Source organism: Trichoplusia ni, chromosome 20 (genome assembly GCF_003590095.1).
Source record: "Trichoplusia ni isolate ovarian cell line Hi5 chromosome 20, tn1, whole genome shotgun sequence".
NCBI lineage: Eukaryota > Metazoa > Arthropoda > Insecta > Lepidoptera > Noctuidae > Trichoplusia > Trichoplusia ni.
In genome coordinates this window covers 4,591,117-4,609,448 of record NC_039497.1, presented here as the reverse complement: position 1 = coordinate 4,609,448, position 18,332 = coordinate 4,591,117, and the positions used below count along the sequence as shown (strand labels likewise).

Sequence of the window (18,332 nt, the reverse complement as noted above, 5' to 3'; positions counted from 1 at the left end):
TGTTTCTTCTGAACCTTTTCAAACGGTTGTCGTGTTCGCTAGGTGGAGAAGGAAGGCATTGAGAACGTGAACATTCAGGAGATGCTGCTGGAGATGCGCCGCCACCGCATGGGCCTCATCCAGACGCCTGACCAGCTGCGCTTCTGCTACCAGGCCGTCATCGAGGGCACCAAGCGGCTCGACCCCAACTTCGTAAGTACTTACCCCACTTAGCAACACGAGATAGGCAAAGTTTTTAAAAAAAAATCTTATTCGTTCCTAAAATGTGATCCTCTGCGATGAGTGAGCACCAACTTTGCCTATCTTGCTGGTTTAATTGTGTGTTCCTTTGTTTTGTTTTTTAGGAGCTGGAAGTCATAGAGATTACTTGTCCATTTTAAATACGGACCGTAGAAATTAGATGGAAGTGCCACGTTAGTTTAAAACCAGCGTAGCCGAACTTATTCACTTTCTTATTCTCATATTTCTTTATTGTCTTTTAAATATGCGAAATATTACAAATTGTACGTAATTGTTCGGTTTTAATATCTGTGAGACAAAGAAAATATTATTTTAAATCTGATGAGATTTTAGTAGAAGCGCGCGTGGTCTCATTGCCGCTTCCTTCTTCTTCTCTGTGCTCCGTGTTTTTAATACACTACAAAAGTAAAGACGTCTTAATTTGACTCTTGCGTATATTTTATGTCGTCTCTTCGAGTAATACGATAATTGTTGTGTGATTCATAGCCATAGGGAAAATATCTCGACATTGTGACGATCTAAATTTTGAGCCAATCATGCTATGAATTTAGGAAATTGTTTTATTAAACTTTAAATCATTAATGTTAAAGTTATAGAATAGAGTTAGAGGAAACTCAATTTGTCAGAAATTAAGTTAGAAAAGTCCACAATAGCAAGATCGTTTAAAGAAGTATTCAATAAAAATAAATCCTAAGAACGAGGCTCGCGCTTTTTTCTGCTTAGCGTCAGCTTTTCCAAAAGTGAGCAATTATCTGTTAAATTATTTACCTTGATCGAGATATGATGAACAGCCGAGGTTTAATGAAAGCTTTTTTAAAAAAATTCAAATGGTTTATCTAAAATAACACTAATTCGTATACTTACTATTAAAACTTATCAATTACGATATTTTAAATACTAGTTCAAATCCGACGTCTCGGTAAATGATAAATCATAAATGCATATTCTTTGTGTAAAATAACACCCTGTCGTTTTGGCGTCGGGGTTTAATAAGAGTTGAATTGTATAAGCGATTCGCTATTATTTTATAACTAGCTGTTGCCCGCGACTTCGTCCGCGTGGTTAGAAGATATAAGTTATAATTTATACCTGCCTTCTATCTATCTTATAGGATTCAGTCAGCGTTTGCAATGTAAGCGCAAAAAATGAGTTTTTTTACGACCTCACATTAGAAACCTCAAAAATTGTAGCCTACGTGTTATTCTGATGTATAAGCTATATTGTGGTAAAGTTTCATTCAAATCCATTCAGTAGTTTTTACGTGAAAGAGTAACAGACATCCATACATCCATACTTACAAACTTTCGCCTTTATAATAGTAGTAGGATGATTTTGTTCCTTGCCTGGTCCCCATACCCCGACTATTTTAACGCCAAAGGCCTCAATAATAAATTATAATTACAAATCATGTTTTTTATTCGAAATTTTCAAATGACTTCCGCGTCTTCTTCAGCTATATTAGACGTGGTCGCTAAACACAGGATAAAACTTGTGGACGATGTGTCCTGCTCCACAACCGTATTCATATTTAAAGTACATAATTGAAAAAAAATTGTCTTACACAGTATTTTTACGCGGATAGTGATAAAGGCACAACGCAAAATGTCGTATACCGCACCATGCAAATATGCTAAAGCTTATTAATCAAAATATTAATATTTATGCTCATCTCAGTAAATAACAGAAAACTTTTAAGTCCGTGGCTCTCGCTGCTTTGAGAATAATCGCAACACATAGGTCGTCGACGGAAGCGCCTGTAGCTAAACACTGGTAGAGACCACTCACTACTATTCACTCATAGCCAAGCGGCGAACGCGCTCTGCAGTGTTGGTTCATGTGAGAAATTATCAATTTATTTATTCCGTGTTAGCTGTCGCCAACAGTCCGCCACATCGAAAACGATTCCATAAGAATAAGAAATCAGCTTTAAAACCATTCTGTACCAAACTTCGTGGTTTTTGCGAAACATCCATTCAGACTTACAAGTACTGACGTTGACTGGAAAATTTATTTGGGAAAGTAAGAGAAGAATCGGGCATAGTTTTATCAGACAAATAGTTTATGATATCCAAACAAAGTGAAAATTTAAAATAAAGATACACTCTTGTAATTGAAAATTACTTACAAGTATGTATATTTGTCATCTACAAAAGATTATTATTGTTGAATAGATTATTCACTACCAAAGCCTGAAAGAGTGAGCCAAAACTCCACACAGAGGACTCCGAACCGTCTAGAATGTTTTCTAGTCGAAACATTTTTTTTTTTTGTATGTACGACGCACCTCTCATTGCCCGATATTATTCCTTACTCTCAAATTGTTCTCATTCTCACCAAAATTAAGATCTAACAATGAGATCCCAGAGAAATGAAGGAAAAACGTAAGCAACCCTCAAATTTCATTAACAATGATTATACACAACTCTTTCCTCATAAAAAACAATGTACAGTTTAAAAACTTTTTAAACAATTTTACCTTGCTTTCTTTATTTGAGATCAAAGTCCGCGTGACAAATCAAACGCGCCCCACCTCGATGGGGTTGTGTCGTTACACACGGACAACGAATTTTAATTTTATAAGGATTCATGTTTGCCATTTGAGGTGCGAAACCATAAAAAAAATGTCGAAATGGAAACTTTCTCCCTTAAACAAAGAAGGAAATTTTGTCGAACATGTTAAGAAAATGTTTGGAAAGTCAGTCAATCCAAGCAACGTAATTAATACCACGGGAACAGTAGCTCTGGATAAAAACTACCCTATATTTTAATCCAGATTATTAACTACCTGTGTCCCAAGTTTCGTCTAAATCCTTTGATTGGTTTTTGCCTGAGAGACTTACAAACATCCATGCATACAAACTTTCGCGTTTACAATATTAGTAGGATGCGAGTTGTTCTTGGTACTTGTGCGCTGCACTTAGTATTATGGGCTTTATCGCCAGCCACAAAGCTTCCCTAGTAGCTACACGATTCATTAACGATCTCCGCGCTCCACAGGATAGCACGTGTTTATGAAGTGTATGTATTTTACCTTTGCTTAGAAAGCCATTATGTTTGAACAATTTTACACGACCGAAAATGATTTTCTAGGTACCACTGAATATTTTTTGTTTTTCCAATGCTTGATTAAATTGCGTCGAGCCGGCTGGATTTAAATCATTGTATTGAATTTTTTTGCTTTTTAATTAACTCATATTGGAATGGATGACATCGCATAGAGCCGGTTTTAAAATATTGTTATTGAATGCGACGGATAACGTTTTTTTAATAAAACCTCTTCATATTTGCATGAAGGTACAATTGGAAATATTTATTTTTAAAGGCGTGTTTAAATAAAAACATACAAATACATATTTTTAATTAAAACCTTTTTCATATTGTTTTCCGACGCATTGAACAAATTTCACAAAAAATACAAGCTTGATTAAAAATACTTTTAACACATATGCAACTGTCTATATCAATTGTTTACATTTAATTGCGGATTTTTATGAAAATTAAAAAATAATAGTAATTAAGAGTTTGAATCGCAACGCAACCGCCTTTCACATTGCTCTGTATTTGCGGTACCTATCTGTGGTACAGACTACAGTGCAAGAAGCTTATTCTTGTAATCCTCCTCAATGAGTCTGTTGCAAGAGTAAATTTAATTAACATCATCGTGATATTCTTATTTACATTTTAATTGTTGTGTTTTTCCGTTTAATTTATTATTATTTCATAACTATAAGCAATGTATTTTGAAGTTAATTTTATTTCGGTGATCAATATTTTTGTTTCCACAATGCAACATAGATGAACAAGTGTAACAGCGTATCACACGAAAGGGCGTAAAGCTTTAATTTTCGTTAAGTTATTTTCACATGGCGGGTGTAAGAATGCTCGACAACCAAAGATGCGTCGCGGAGATGTAGTCGTAAACAACTAAAATGACTGCTTCATTTATATCACCATGGTCAGCACAGCTCCTGAGGACAGCTAGAAATACTTGCATGCTGGATTTCCCTCGCAAATCTGGGGTGAAAATCAGCCTAAATTTAGCCTTTAGTCTTTTTTCGGGTATTTCTTAATATTCGTTTTTGATATAGTGAAAAAAAGAAAAAAGAGCAAAGAGTTTCAAGACCAAGGCGGTAATGAAATGGCGTCCATCGTCCGGGAGCATGTAAGGTCGACGACATATAAGTCTCGGACGGAGATAGGATGAGGCACCCACAGGACCATCGCAAATGGGAGGCCTCTGCCCAGCAGTGGGAGGACAAAGGCTGTGGGTTATGATGATGATAATGATTTATTAATACGTAGCCCTGCTATTGCTGGAACCTATAATAAGAAATTCCATGTACCATAGAACTTCGTAAGTTCTCGTAAATAAACATTAATAATTGAAGAATTTGTCTTAATCTAATTAATTAGGTTTTCGTTTTCGTAAATTTTGATTGAAATTTTAATATTTAATTTATTCTCGCTACAAGATAATTTTATAATAAGCGTGTATTTAGACACGCTTTATTTGAACTTTTTGAGTCTACAGTTGGATTTGATATTGCATTGATAAAATTATTTCTAGTGATTTCCATACATAGGCTCAGCTTTGAGGTCAAAAGACAAGTGGCGGGAGACCCGTACTAAGGAATTGCTAGTTGTAAACAGTTATAAGCACGACATGAATTAGCTGATCTTCGGATTTCCCTTACTCTCGGGCGATGAGGTACAGCTTCTTGCATTGGTTTTGTGAGATTCTAGCTCTATGTTCGGAGCATCCCACGAATTAAAGAAAATAAAACAAACAACAATATTTTTGGTTGCGTAAACTTATAGCTATGTAATGATGTTTAAATGATGATGTGTAATGATATTTGGTATATACCTATATCAAATTTATATCTTACGCTTCTTACTCAGTCTTAAAGGATAGACATACAGACAGCAAACAACGAAATCATCTCATACATTTTCCTTTAGAAGTACCTACTCAACCTTTTTAACCTCATATCATAACAGCAGTTCACATGAAAATAGGTTCGCTGGAGTTCCGTATGCATAGTACCTGAAAACGTGACCTAAACGTTTTTCCGTCGCCGTAGGTAACTGGGTCGTACATGAGCGAGGGCGTCTGGAACCACTCTATCACTTAATACCGACGTCATATCGCCAAATCCGCTTTAAAAGGCCTCCAAAGAGATTTTAATACTTTTTTCGGACATACCGCGCTCTGATTTGCTCAATAGACGAAAATCAACAGTTCAATACAGATTCAAACTAGTACACAATTTCGTTTATTGTTATGACATAATTAAATAATGTTTCCAGTTATTTGCAATTGAAAACTCACCTGGAATATTGATTTTGTTTAAAGTTCAATAGGAGCTCATTTGATTTGTAGACAGTTAAGGATTTCTTGACATCCCTTTGAGATGGAATTGGGTATAGTTATAAGATAGAGGTAATACTTACGACTTGGTCTGCTGATCAAGCCTTTGCTATAATTCTTCTGAATTATAGCGAAGGAGTGAAATCCCGTCGTAATTCAGCTTGTTTAATTCGTTTGCATCGTTGGTCATATCCGAACTGAATTAAAACTTTTAATCCATCCACAATTGAAGACATATCATTCTGGCGGGCAAGAAACGTAGACCCGAAACTTAAGGATTTTGTTAAGAGATTGTTAAAAAGTTTTGTGCCCATTGGGGCCTGAAACCACGTCTTAAAATAATATTATTGCGGTTATTGATGCCTGACAGCGCACTTCAGAGCCTAGACTGGTATTTCTCTTCCACAAGTATTGGCAGCAGCGATCTGTCCTCGTTTACTGAACGGGGAAGAGAGTGAGAGAAAGGAATCTGGTGGGTACGTGGCCAAAGCAACGAGACATACAACTTTGTTGACCCTGGGCCCTCCAGCTTCGCCGCAAATTGAAAGTGAGCCCACGGAAACATAAAATCGGGATCCCGGTAGTAAACCATCAGTGTGCCAATCTTCGTCTAAATCCGTTCAGTGGTTTTTGCGTGTAAGAGGAACAAGCACCCATACTAGTTGGATTATAGTAGTGGTAGAACAGTTCTGATAGGTGACGATACTAATTTCGCAGAAGGAGGAGGACGAGATGGAGGAGAGCATCTACGTGGTGGTGAACGAGGAGGAGGCGCCGCCGCCGCCGCCGCCGCGCGCCGAGAGCCTGACGCGAGCGCCGGCGCGCCCGCTGCCCGCCATCCCCGCCAGCGAGTCGCTCGGTGAGTGTTCCTCGCGCGCCGCCGGTAGGCGACTGTCACGGTATAGGAAGTAACTGCCTCTAAGCAACATTCATTTTCAACAGGGTTTTATTTTCATCCGGGGAAAAAAACTTAGTCCTTAAACTTTTTCGTTAGACTCGACTAGCTCACAGCTATTTCATTTGGGGTAAACAAAAAACAGAGTTGAGTGTTTTCTAAATGGGGTCAATTGAATGTATTGGTGCTTTTTTTTTAGAGAAGTCTATAAATGAAGGCGGTAATTTTTGGCCCGTTTATAAGATCCGCTCAAAAAATACAGGGATTTTTAAGGGTTGAAAATAGGGCTTCTATAAAAGCTTTAAGAAAAGAAGAAATTTCGTGGTGCTTTGAAGGGGGAGGTACAAGGTATATAAGAGTAAGCTGTAGCCGCCGCAGAAGTCTTTATTCGTGAAGTTGCTTTTGAACTAAAATTATTACACTCTACTCCTGCCTGGGAGGAGAAAGAGACGTTTTGTACTCCTGCCGTTTAAAACAAGTGAAGTGATCTGTTTCAAAAACTTTCTTTTTCGTTTATTTTTTTCACTTCTTCCATACTTGTACTGATAACGGGCCAATCTCGACTGTAGGAGTCGAGATTGGCGAGGTCTGAGAATAAAATTCTCTATTGTAACTGCCTAGCGGGGAATGCTTTTGCAAGCTTACAACCCCCCGTTGATACTAAGTTTGTAACTTGGTTCAACTGCTTACATCATACCAAGTTGACTTGGTATCACTATTTCGTCCAGCCTTCTGCTTGTCGCCGGTGCCATTGACTGCTGGTGAAATTGTCAAACAAAAGAAGCGACTCGCAAAAATAGAATAATTGAAAATTTACGAATACACTAAAATGAATCTACACTACTGTAAATTTGGATGTTTGTGTCAACTAATGATGTTCATTGTAGTGACCTATCTACAATGTGCATCGTGTGGTCTCGTTTCTCTTGATTAAAGCATTTTATCTGAATAGCCGACGCCAGGGAGTTACCTCGACAGCGGCCGACGGCAGGACACTCGTGGAGTATACCAAATTGTTTCATATTTCTTCCAGTCCAAATATAATGGCTCGAACAGGCATTTCTATTGCATGCCGGCATCGATGTGCACTTGCGTAGGGGTTGTGAATCGTGACGTAACGAGGCTGTTTATTCGTATTGTTATGTTGACTGTCGCCTACGGAATGTCAGCTGTTGAATGTTGGATTAGAAACTGTTTTACATGCTCGATCTGAAAGCAAGGGTGTTGTATGTTCAATGTCTGCAACGATGACAGATTATTTCAGATTATGTTTCAAATTAGCTTATATTTTTGACGTCCAATCAGTTCTTGTAATAACGTGGTCTAAAAATAAAAATATTCGAATCTTTCATATCGGCCGAAAAGGGCGAATCTGTTTGAAAGTGAGCCCACGACTAAGTACCACCGAGTATCGGTTTTGGGGATATATAACCACTTATTTTGGAATATCCCTGCTTCAGACCTGGCGCAAAACTGTTTCCACTACAACTTGCGATGTTTTGTGTTGTCTGTGTATCATTGATGTTTTGATGTTATCATTCAGCCATACGAATCTGGGGGCATTTGTTCATTTCACCATCATTCATTTAAAATTATTGTGGAACTATTTTTGCGTTGTACTGTTAGCAACAAAAGACGAGATCGGATCAAAAAAATTTTTGAATACAATGTCTTCAATGAAACTGGAAAAAATAGTAACTTAAAAACTTGAATTTGTTTTAAATTATTTATTCATCGACTTCAGTTGCTAACCGTACTCGTAAATATTTAATTTTTATAATGAAATATCAGCAATCGCATACGATGTTTTATGTGTACCAGCAGTAGTGACTGGTCTCTAGCAGTCGTTAGCAAGAACAACTTAATGAAATATCTTTCCATTTTGTTCACATACAATCTATACTTTGGTACAATGACCGACAAAGCTGTACATTCTTGCACACGACTGCTAACCAAGCTTAAAATAACTCCCCTATGTTTCGATGGCAACGACTCGAAACCCTCCATACCTCAATCTAAGTGCGGTGTATCGACTTCCACAGGGAACCTGCAGCTGTCTGCGGGCGCGGACTCGAGCTCGGACTCGTGTCCGCCGACTCCTCCCGCGCGGGACTCGCGCTCGTCGTCCGCCTCCTCCGCCGACGACGAGGACGAGGAGCCGCGCGCGGTCGCCGAGAGGTTCGTAGCCGACGTCATACGCAAGGCCGTCCGAACTGCCGCCATACAGCGGATGAAAAACATAGGGTTGTACTGCGGCTGTGAACCGCTACACCCAACACATGATCTCTAGACAATTATTAAATGCTAGCCGTTGCCCGCGACTTCCTCCGCGTGGTTAGAAGATATGATATTAAAAGATCTACAAACACGTAGTACATAATTTTGTTCTATTATCAATAATTTTTGACGGGCCTGTTGGTCTAGCGGTTAGTGACCCTGACTGCTGTACCGGAGGTCGTGGGTTCGATTCCCACCCAGGACAAATGTATATGAGATGATCACGATCATTTGTTCTGTGTCTGAGTGTAATTTATCTATATTATGTATGTAATATGTATTTAGAAATATATAAGTATGTTTATCAGTTGTCTAGTACTCATAACACAAGCTCTGCTTAGTTTGAGACTAGATGGCGTTGTGTGAAAGTTGTGGAATATTATATATATATTATAATCTGACATATAGAAGCGTACGCAGAAACAGGTTTTCGATTTGACACCTTGCGTTACAACATTGCAATCTTCTCACGGAACCCTAATATTTTTTGCAATATGTTATAGCCTATGTTTAATGGGGATAATGTAGCTTCTTACCAGTGAAAGATTTTTTCGAATCGGTCCAGTAGTTTCGAAGCCTATTCGTGTCAAATAAACAAACAAACAAATCTTTCCTCTTTATAATATTAGTATACATTTGAGGCTTTACTACAATATTGGTGAAGATCATATAAAAAATATTGTATCTGGCGGTATGGTAGTCTGCTGATTAACATATAAGCTCCTAATTTATAAGAGTCGCTGGAAGACAACAAAAAAATAACACTGTAGATTATTTGGTACGACTACATAAACTTAACCACACTACAATATTTGAACAGCAGTGTATCCTGTAGGAACCCCAAATGGGATACAAAAAATACACATATTTTAAAAGAAGATTTACTACAAAAATGGGAGATGGGAAAAGTTTAATGGCGTATGATAGAAAAAATACAGTTTGCGGGGCCTTGTGGCTAAAAAGCCTTGATAAACATTGCGTTAAATGAAGGACACGCACAAAAGATTAGTGGTCGTCTTCACTTCAAGCTAAAAGACTCTAGTGTTAGTTTTCACCAATTAGCCTTATTTTAGTTTATAGTAAGTATAGATTAGGTACCTCTAAAATTACAAAAATAAAAATGTTCCCTACATATATAAGAGCTCGAATATCATAGTAAATAAGTATTCACAAATTTTACTAGTCAACAGATAATTTTGTTTCTTTCAGAAAGATTTTATTACAAAAATAGGATAGGTTTTACGTACGAGTCATGTCTTGAAATACATATGTTTAGTTATAGGAATTTGATTCTTATGTTCAAGAACAATTAGAACTAAATACGAACTACTTTATAATTTAAATAATATCGTTATTCAGTCAGATTTTCTTTACAGGAGTGATCAAATCACTTTTGTGTTATTGTTAATAGTAATTTTATGTATGCTTTCATTCGAAACTTGGTTCCTTCTAGAATTGAATAAAAAGTAAATAAGTGTAAACAAATCCTTATAGTACCATATGAAAGTATTCGATATTAGCTTTTATAGTGTAGCCGTAAAATACTTTATATAATACTAGCTGTTGCCCGCGACTTCGTCCGCGTGGTTAGAAGGTATAAGTTATGATTTACATCTACCCTGTTTTTTTCCACATTTTCCATTGTATCTTCGCTCCTATTAGTTGCAGCGTGATGTTATATAGCCTAAATCCTTTCTCGATGAATAGTCTATTGAACACAAAAATATTTTTTCAATATGAAGCAGTAGTTTCTAAGATTAGCGCGGTCAAACAAACAAACAAGCTCTTCAGCTTTAAAATATTATAAGTATAGATTAAAACGAGAGACATGTAAGTAAAAGCAAATATAATAGAGAACATTTTATAGGAATCAAATAATAATGTTTGTATATTTCAGCCGCGTATGCATTGACCATTGTTACTGGTAATATACTTGTGTACCTACAACGTGTTAGTTCACTTGTGCCGTTTTTCTCACGAACTGTGCTTGCTGTTGCCGCACTGCACTTTAGGTATCTCGTGACAGTTCGAGGAAGCTTCTCTTACTTTCTATCTATTTTGGTTATGCAACGTCCTGTGTGTGTTCATCGATAAATGCTTGTAGTTTTATTTGAAACTAGCTTTTCACCCGCGGCTTCACCCGCGGCTTCACCCGCGTCGAGGTCGGTTATATCGCGTTTCCAAGCGAACTCTTCAAAAGTCCGGGATAAAAACTGTCCTATGTTCTTTCTCAAGGTCAACTCTATCTCTGTACCAAATTTCATTAAAATTAGTTCACTGGTTTAGACGCGAAAGCGTAACAGACAGATAAGCACAGTTACTTTCGTATTTATAATATTATATAGTAGGGATAATTGGATGTTACTTAAAAATAATTATATAAGAAAAGGATTTTAAATTAATTGAATTAATTTATATATTTATGAACGAAATGTAATAAAAGTGTTGGTAGTCTGGTGGTACGGTTCCCCGCTTATTAACATTAAAGTTATAAGACTTTGCTAGAACAAAATAAATATAAATTATATTGTGTTAAAAGGATAAAATCAAAAGCACTGAAGATTATTTTATAAGCACGATAATATGAGTGCCACGCCTCGCTTCTCTTAAACAACACTTAATGAACACTTAATCTTATGTTTACAATGTCAACATTTGGTCATGAGCAAACGCCATACACATAAAAGGGTATTAATAATAAATAATTTCTATCAGATTGACGAAACATCGGTTAATTTCCAAAACATCATCATCCTAGCCTTTTCCCAACTATGTTGGGGTCGGCTGCCTGTCTAACCGGTTTCAGCCGAGTACCGTGTTTTACAAGGAGCGACTGCCTATCTGACCTCCTCAACCCAGTTACCTGGGCAACACGATACCCCTTAGTTAAACTGGTTGTCAGAGTTTCCAGCTTCTGACTAGCATAATTAAATGTGCCTTCCTTGACGGAGGAACTTTTCAGATGGTCACCCATCGATAGACTAACCGCGTCAAGCGTCAAAAATATATAATTTGTTTAAAAGTTGTATGAAAAATGAAATTTTCTTGTGGTTTCTTATAAAAATTGAATTTTTTGATCCGTAGAAGCTCGGTTTGCTTATCACCAGTTGTCAATATTATTAATACCTTTATTTATTTATTTATTTATTTATAGTATTGTGAAAGACTTACAGCTTAAAAGATAAACTTAAGAAATAAACACCTGTGGTTGACAAAAAGCCAATTAATTTATAATTTGAGTTACTCTGTTACTGTTTGTATATATATATATTTAAAGACATGTGTGTGTTTGTGTGTGCAGCGGGGCGGGCGCGGGCGAGGACCTGCTGCGGCGGCGGCGGCGCGAGCTGGCGGAGCGCGTGTCCAGCATGAAGCGAAAGGCGCGCGAAGCGGAACGGTGGCATGCGCTCAAGAGGTCGCTTTACAAACCTCTTACCATCACGTTCGGCTTCATCCTCGCCGGGATTATCATCTATTCCTACGTCAAACACTAAACCCCCGATTAACTCGACATTCGCTCGGCCCGTCTTTTCTTCGTATCGTACGTTTTCGAGTCGAGTTTCTTGTACAACTTCCGTGCTTTAGCACCTCTTCCGCCGAGGGAGGCCTCCCTCTAACAGAACACATGTTTCGTCCTACGCGACATATCTGCAACACTTCACCTGAGGAACCGGTCCCGTGAGCTCGCTCGAACACGTTACACTTATCTAACATCGGGTGCCAGCGAATGTCGGGTCACTTCGGTATTTGACTAAGACTGCATATATTTTGTATTTAACTTGACATGTACTACGCTAGAGTTATGTAGAACTCGGACTAAAAAGGAGGTCTGTCGTTACGCAAGTATCACAATTTTTTCTAATTTATTATCGGCATCCGCGTCGCATTGCTAATGTCGGAGTCCCGACAGAGATCTCCTTGTTGGTTGTCACTCGACGATATGTCGTATGTATCAGAAGTATATTTAACGAGTACCGATCTTACTTATTCATGTAATATAACATAAGTATGTGCACCAGTTAGGCCGGTATACTAGCCCTAACAGTCATGAGATACTATGTCCAATCATGTTTGACTTGACTGTGTCTTATTGAACAGTTTTACACATCGCACTTACACTGGCCATTCATTAATAAATATTTTAAAAATAATGAGAAAATATAAAGTATCGTTAATGTATCTATTATTGATACCACGTGTTATCATGGCGCACTATACATTTTGTTACGTTGTCTGACGGTCCTCGCCGAGCGCGAGCGCCACGGGCTTGTTCTGTGTACACCAGATGAGCCGCGATGTCTTAGTCCTAGCTCAGCTTTACATTATTTTTATTGATTTTGCAAACATTTCTTAATTATTTATTATTTTCTATGTGATTTATGATATGAATTAGTTTTTCCTTTACTTTTTATTCAACGAATTAACAATTTAAATAATAAGTTTTCATAAAGGACGTTAAAATGAAATTGATGTTTCCGAACCTTTTGAATAGAAAACGATCTTTTATTCGATTTTAAATGAAATAATGGAATATAAGAATGTAGTTAATATGCGCTATGTATATGTGTGTCGCGTATAATGTATTATCTAATCGGGATGACTACGTTTGGCCGCAGAACGGTGATGAAAAGACTTTGTTTGTCAGTAAGACGCGTGCTAATAAACTAAAGAGTCGTATAACGTCTGCTATTGTTCATTGTGGTAGGATTACGGTAGTGCGGAGCGGAGGGCAGCCTCGACGCGCGGCCGACACACCGGAGGGTGCTAAACTGAATGGAGATATCATACGTCCCGCGCCGGTCTCACCTCGCCCGTACAACCAACGTGACAGCGAATGTGATGCGATGTCGATACCAAAATGTCACTCTGTCAACGCACAAATGACATTTTGACAGCGATATCACAGAGCTATCGCGGCCGCGTTGCTTCTACCGGCTAGGTAGACACCGACGCCGAATAGTTAGCATAAGTTTACTATTGGGGTGAGAGGTAAAATTTACGAATATGGTTTGTTAATTTCAGGTTTAAAAAGGAGGACGATACGAAAGAACCGTGCGAAGACTGAAGAGATTAGATAAAATTATAAAACGTTGCGTAAAGTTATAACACGTGTGGGGAGGTCGCATAGACAGGCGCCGTGCTCGACTTACGATGACGTTCAAACAACTTTGATTACTTGTAAAAAGTCCGTTAATACCCGTCCGGAGATGTTCAAATAAACATTACAATGATTAACTTTTCATTTCCATCGCATTCTCTTTGTCATTTGACGTCATTAACGGGATTTTTATTCAAAATTTCACACACAATGAACGGTCATTATGAAATCGTTGAACAAACAAAGTATTTTTCTGCATTTCTTATTGTTTTTCATTGTATAGTTAGATGCTTGATGTTTGAAATTATATATTTGTTTTATGTAGGCAGCCCTGCGTCCAACCATATTATTATTTGCAAAGTATCTTAGAGGCGGTGATTTCTGATATCAATTTTATTTTCAACTGACTTGTCAGTCGCGGGCACACACACATTATTAAACATTCAACATATTTAAATAGTAGTATTCATCGAGTGTTGTTACTGGCAACCCTGGTTGCCGCGTGGCTTCATGTCGATCAATACTATTAGCAAGCGAAGTGCGCCCGCGCATCAGACATCACTTATTCCACATTAGTTTATTGTATCGTATATCCTACATGTAAATACATCTATTCTACACTCTAGTTATTAAGATTACGAATATTTAAAGTTAGTGTAATAAAAAAATATAGTTCATAATTGTACCTTTATTGGGGAAGAGTTATTTTTTATTGAGAAATTATTTGAATATGATATTTTGTAGTTACTTTAGTGACCGGTGACACCGCGCCCTTGCGACGTCGCGCCCGACAAGCCGCGTCCGTACTGAACCCTACCACTCGTAGTACGTCATATTGTGACCGGACAGTATTATATTAGCGCTTCTAAATAACTGTAAACACACATTATGTTCGAAGTCTACCATCCGACAAGCCTGTGTTGCCAGATAATTGTCACTAATCACAAAATGGTATGAATTATAATTTTTTACTTTTGACACTGTATTGAATTCGAATGATGTTGTTATAAGGTTTGCGTTGCGTTGCGTTGCGTGTATCCGTTTAATTACCGACGATTCGTGTTTTACCGCGATAATTAAAACTATGTATCGATGTATAATTTGTTAGGTATTATTTGATAATGATTGATGTATCATTAATATCATTATCGATGTGTCTCGTATTAATGTTGTGGGTAGTAGAACTAAATGTTCCCGTGTTAGGTGTATTAGTCGGCGGTTGATTGCGCGAGTGCTGACATCTGGTGGTGTGCTAGGAGGGCTGTGACGTCACGGTCGGGTTCTCGTCTCGTTCTCGTCTCGGCGTCATTCGTTAGTTCTGGTCGTTTGTGTCGCTCGTCGTTCTCGTTTCTTTGCAACGTAACATCTGCATTGAGTATTACCAACGAAGCGATGTAGGACGCGCCGAGCTGACGTCAGCTCTGTGTAACAACGTTTGCACTCGATGTAACTCCGCGCTTTGTATTTGTAGTAGCCTGACGTTGACGATCATTTACCGATATTATATTCGAAGCCTATTAACATTGCCTTATCACACTCAGTACACACAACTTTAAACAGTAAACAGGATTTGACATTCTCCTCTTGTGATCGTGATGAGAGAGATTCTCTACTTGATGTACTGTAACACTAACCGCTATCGAACGTATTTGTAAACACAGTGAATAAAAATGTTATAAACTCGAGAGTTTTGTATTTATTTCATGTGGCAACACCGCAATTCCCACGCTTCTGCTTGAATTCATTTGCACGGTAGTTGCAAAATAGTTAGAGCTTATCAGTAGATATGGCAACCCCAGTCGTGTCAGTATTTGATGTAAGATTGCCCCACATATTGTAGTTAAGACGAGTATATTAAGATATGACTTGGGTCGAAGAGGAGGTACATTTTACAAGTGTTAACGCTCAACGAACCTTTCATTTATATTGTTCTGAAGTATCCAAGTAAAATGTAGTGTTTAAGTTTCCTAATTTTGTCTTTGCCGCTGCAATGTAACATCGACTACGCTTTATGTACTGAAAAATAGTCTATATTCCTTCATAAAAACACGCAAACTACGATTTTCCTCAATTTTGTATTATATCTAAATGTATTTGGTATAAGTATTTTAATGAAAACACTATTTGTAGAAATAACAATATATGCTAAGTTTTGGTTACAATTGAATATGAAATTGTACGTAATTACAGTCTCTTTCAATGAGGTATACTGAAGTGTTGGAATACTTTAAGAATACCGTTATAAATTGTTTTGAATACAGGAAAAAGGCATTTTTATTTTTTTATCCTTTGTTATGCAACTAATACAATCGTTATTTTGGAAGTAACGCTATTGAAAAAGGTCACACAATGGCTGTAATATGGCGGCACACGCCACCATGGTTTTTGTCTGTCTGTCTGTTCCGGCTAGTCTATGAAATGGCTGGATCGATGTTGAGTCGACTTTTATTGGCAGATAGCTGAAATAAGGAATGACTTGTATTTCAGAAAAATGAGGTGTTTTTGTTATATTCCACGGAGATGAAGTTTTGCTAGCTACTGACAGCTAGTAGTAAATATATAAGTAGCCAGGAGGAAATTTTTTGAAATAATGTCGTTAAAAGTAAACATGCTACAAAGATCGGAAATAAATCGTTGCAAAATCATTTTCACACAGTCTTGGTCTAAACTACACCTGGATAGCTTCGCTAGCTGAAGAGCTGATGGTTTGAAGGCCCTACATCGCAGCTGTGGCAAAGTGAAGCTGCGGTGGTGAGCCTTCAAACTATCTGCCAGTCCTCGCAGCGCTGGAGTCGTCACCGAAGAAAGTTTACGCCATTCACAAGAACAAAATTTAAGAAAACTATTAAAAACTAGTTCTATTCTGTAAATGATCCCACGGGAACATATGTCTGTCTGTCAAACTATCTGTGCACCAACTTTGGTCTAAATCCGTTCAGTGGTTTTAGCGGGAACGAGACAACTACAAACCGACCAACGGACGTACAAACTTTCGCGTTTATAATATTGTGTAACAGATATTCGGATTAATAATATTTTAAAAAACAATGTTTGGGTAAGTGTTAAATAATGAAACGTTCTTCGCCCAAATAAAAGGTCGTTGGGAAAAGCTGACACAGCGATAAAAGTTGGCGATTTTCAGGAAACATAAAATTCATTCAAGTGTATTTCGGCCATATGGTAACCGCTTCCCCATTCTAGTAAGTAGAAATAGTGGATGGTGGGGAACGACAGAGACCTTCAGGTGTTGCATGAATAAAAACGTCTATTTTTAATTGTACCTTGTAGGAACAAATTAACTATTAATTCAATAATCAGTCTTTCTTCTCTAAGTTATAATCAGTCAAAACAAAAAAAAATGTCATAGAAATACCAACATAAAAAAATAACTAGGGGAAGGTGGGGTAAGACGGGGACCTGAATAAAACCCATCTTTTTAATTGCCCGCTGTAGGAATTTTTATTAATTAAATAATCAGCCTTTCTTCTTCAAGTTACAATCAGCCAAAACAAAATAAATGTTCTCATAGAAATATCAACTTAAAAAAAATAACAAAATCTTCCCATTTAACCCTGAGCTACACCGTAAGATGAGGTGTCCCCCCTCGGGGGCGTAGCGAAGGGGGGGCGTCACTATCTATCTATCTAAATTTTGCCACCCTGCTGATAGTGCCGCCCTCGGGGAAAACTTATTTGTTTGAACGATACAAAAAAATCTATATTTTTTTTTGTGTCAGTCAAGCAAATAAATTTTAGAAAAAAAAAACAAAGAAAACATTCTCTTGACCAATAACTAATGAGCTATGATTTTTTTAATGTAAAAGTTTTTGGCCTTTAAACCGAAAAGATTAAAAAAAACTACCTATTATTTTTATGACGTCGATTGGGTGGCAAATTGTGATTCCGCCTCGGGCCGGTGACCCACGCTACGCCACTGCCCTCGGGTAAGATGGGGTATTGAGTATTTAAGCGCGGTCATCTTCACAAAATTTCGTATAGCTCTCTTTCACTCCTGCACAGCCACAATGCGCGCGCTTACCGCAAGTATGACAAGCGATCCATCCTTCAGTTAACCCGGAATACAAGCCACAGCAGACATCCTGTATCTTCTGATTCAACCTGTCTTCTATACAATGGCACTTTCATGATTAATAGTAAAAATCAGACCAAAAAACATCGAAGTATACTTAATATATTATCAAACTTGAGCAAAGGTCAGCAAATCTTTATGTTTAGTTGGCAATGGTAATCGCAATGGAAATCCATTGTTCTGATCCCAAAGCGAAAAGATATTCTTGGTAATTGTACGAATTGAACGGATATAAATAAAAAAAAAAGAGAAAATGCAAAAATTGTGAATTCCGTATCAACAAAAATAGGACCCGTGTGGGACTCGAACCCACGACCTTCGCACTCCTAGTACGAAGCTCTATCCAACTAAGCTAACAGGCC

At 37.7% G+C, this 18,332-nt stretch overlaps 1 protein-coding gene and 1 non-coding gene across 3 annotated transcripts in view; one reads left to right on the top strand and one right to left on the bottom strand.

The window, feature by feature from the left end:
- Positions 1–15,566, top strand: part of LOC113503899 (tyrosine-protein phosphatase non-receptor type 61F-like) — a 74,946-nt gene extending 59,380 nt beyond the window's left edge. The window contains exons 5-9 of one of the 2 annotated variants that reach the window (XM_026886035.1): positions 43–192; positions 6,329–6,470; positions 8,549–8,684; positions 12,085–12,198; positions 13,806–15,566. In XM_026886035.1, the coding sequence (XP_026741836.1) occupies positions 43–192; positions 6,329–6,470; positions 8,549–8,684; positions 12,085–12,198; positions 13,806–13,848 (585 nt within the window). In that variant the 3' untranslated portion in view covers positions 13,849–15,566. Of the gene's footprint in view, positions 1–42; positions 193–6,328; positions 6,471–8,548; positions 8,685–12,084 lie in introns of both variants that reach the window. The other variant, XM_026886034.1, reaches the window with a different exon arrangement.
- A 2,692-nt stretch (positions 15,567–18,258) lies between these two features.
- Trnap-agg lies at positions 18,259–18,332 on the bottom strand. The gene has a single exon. It is a non-coding gene; the product is annotated as a tRNA-Pro (tRNA).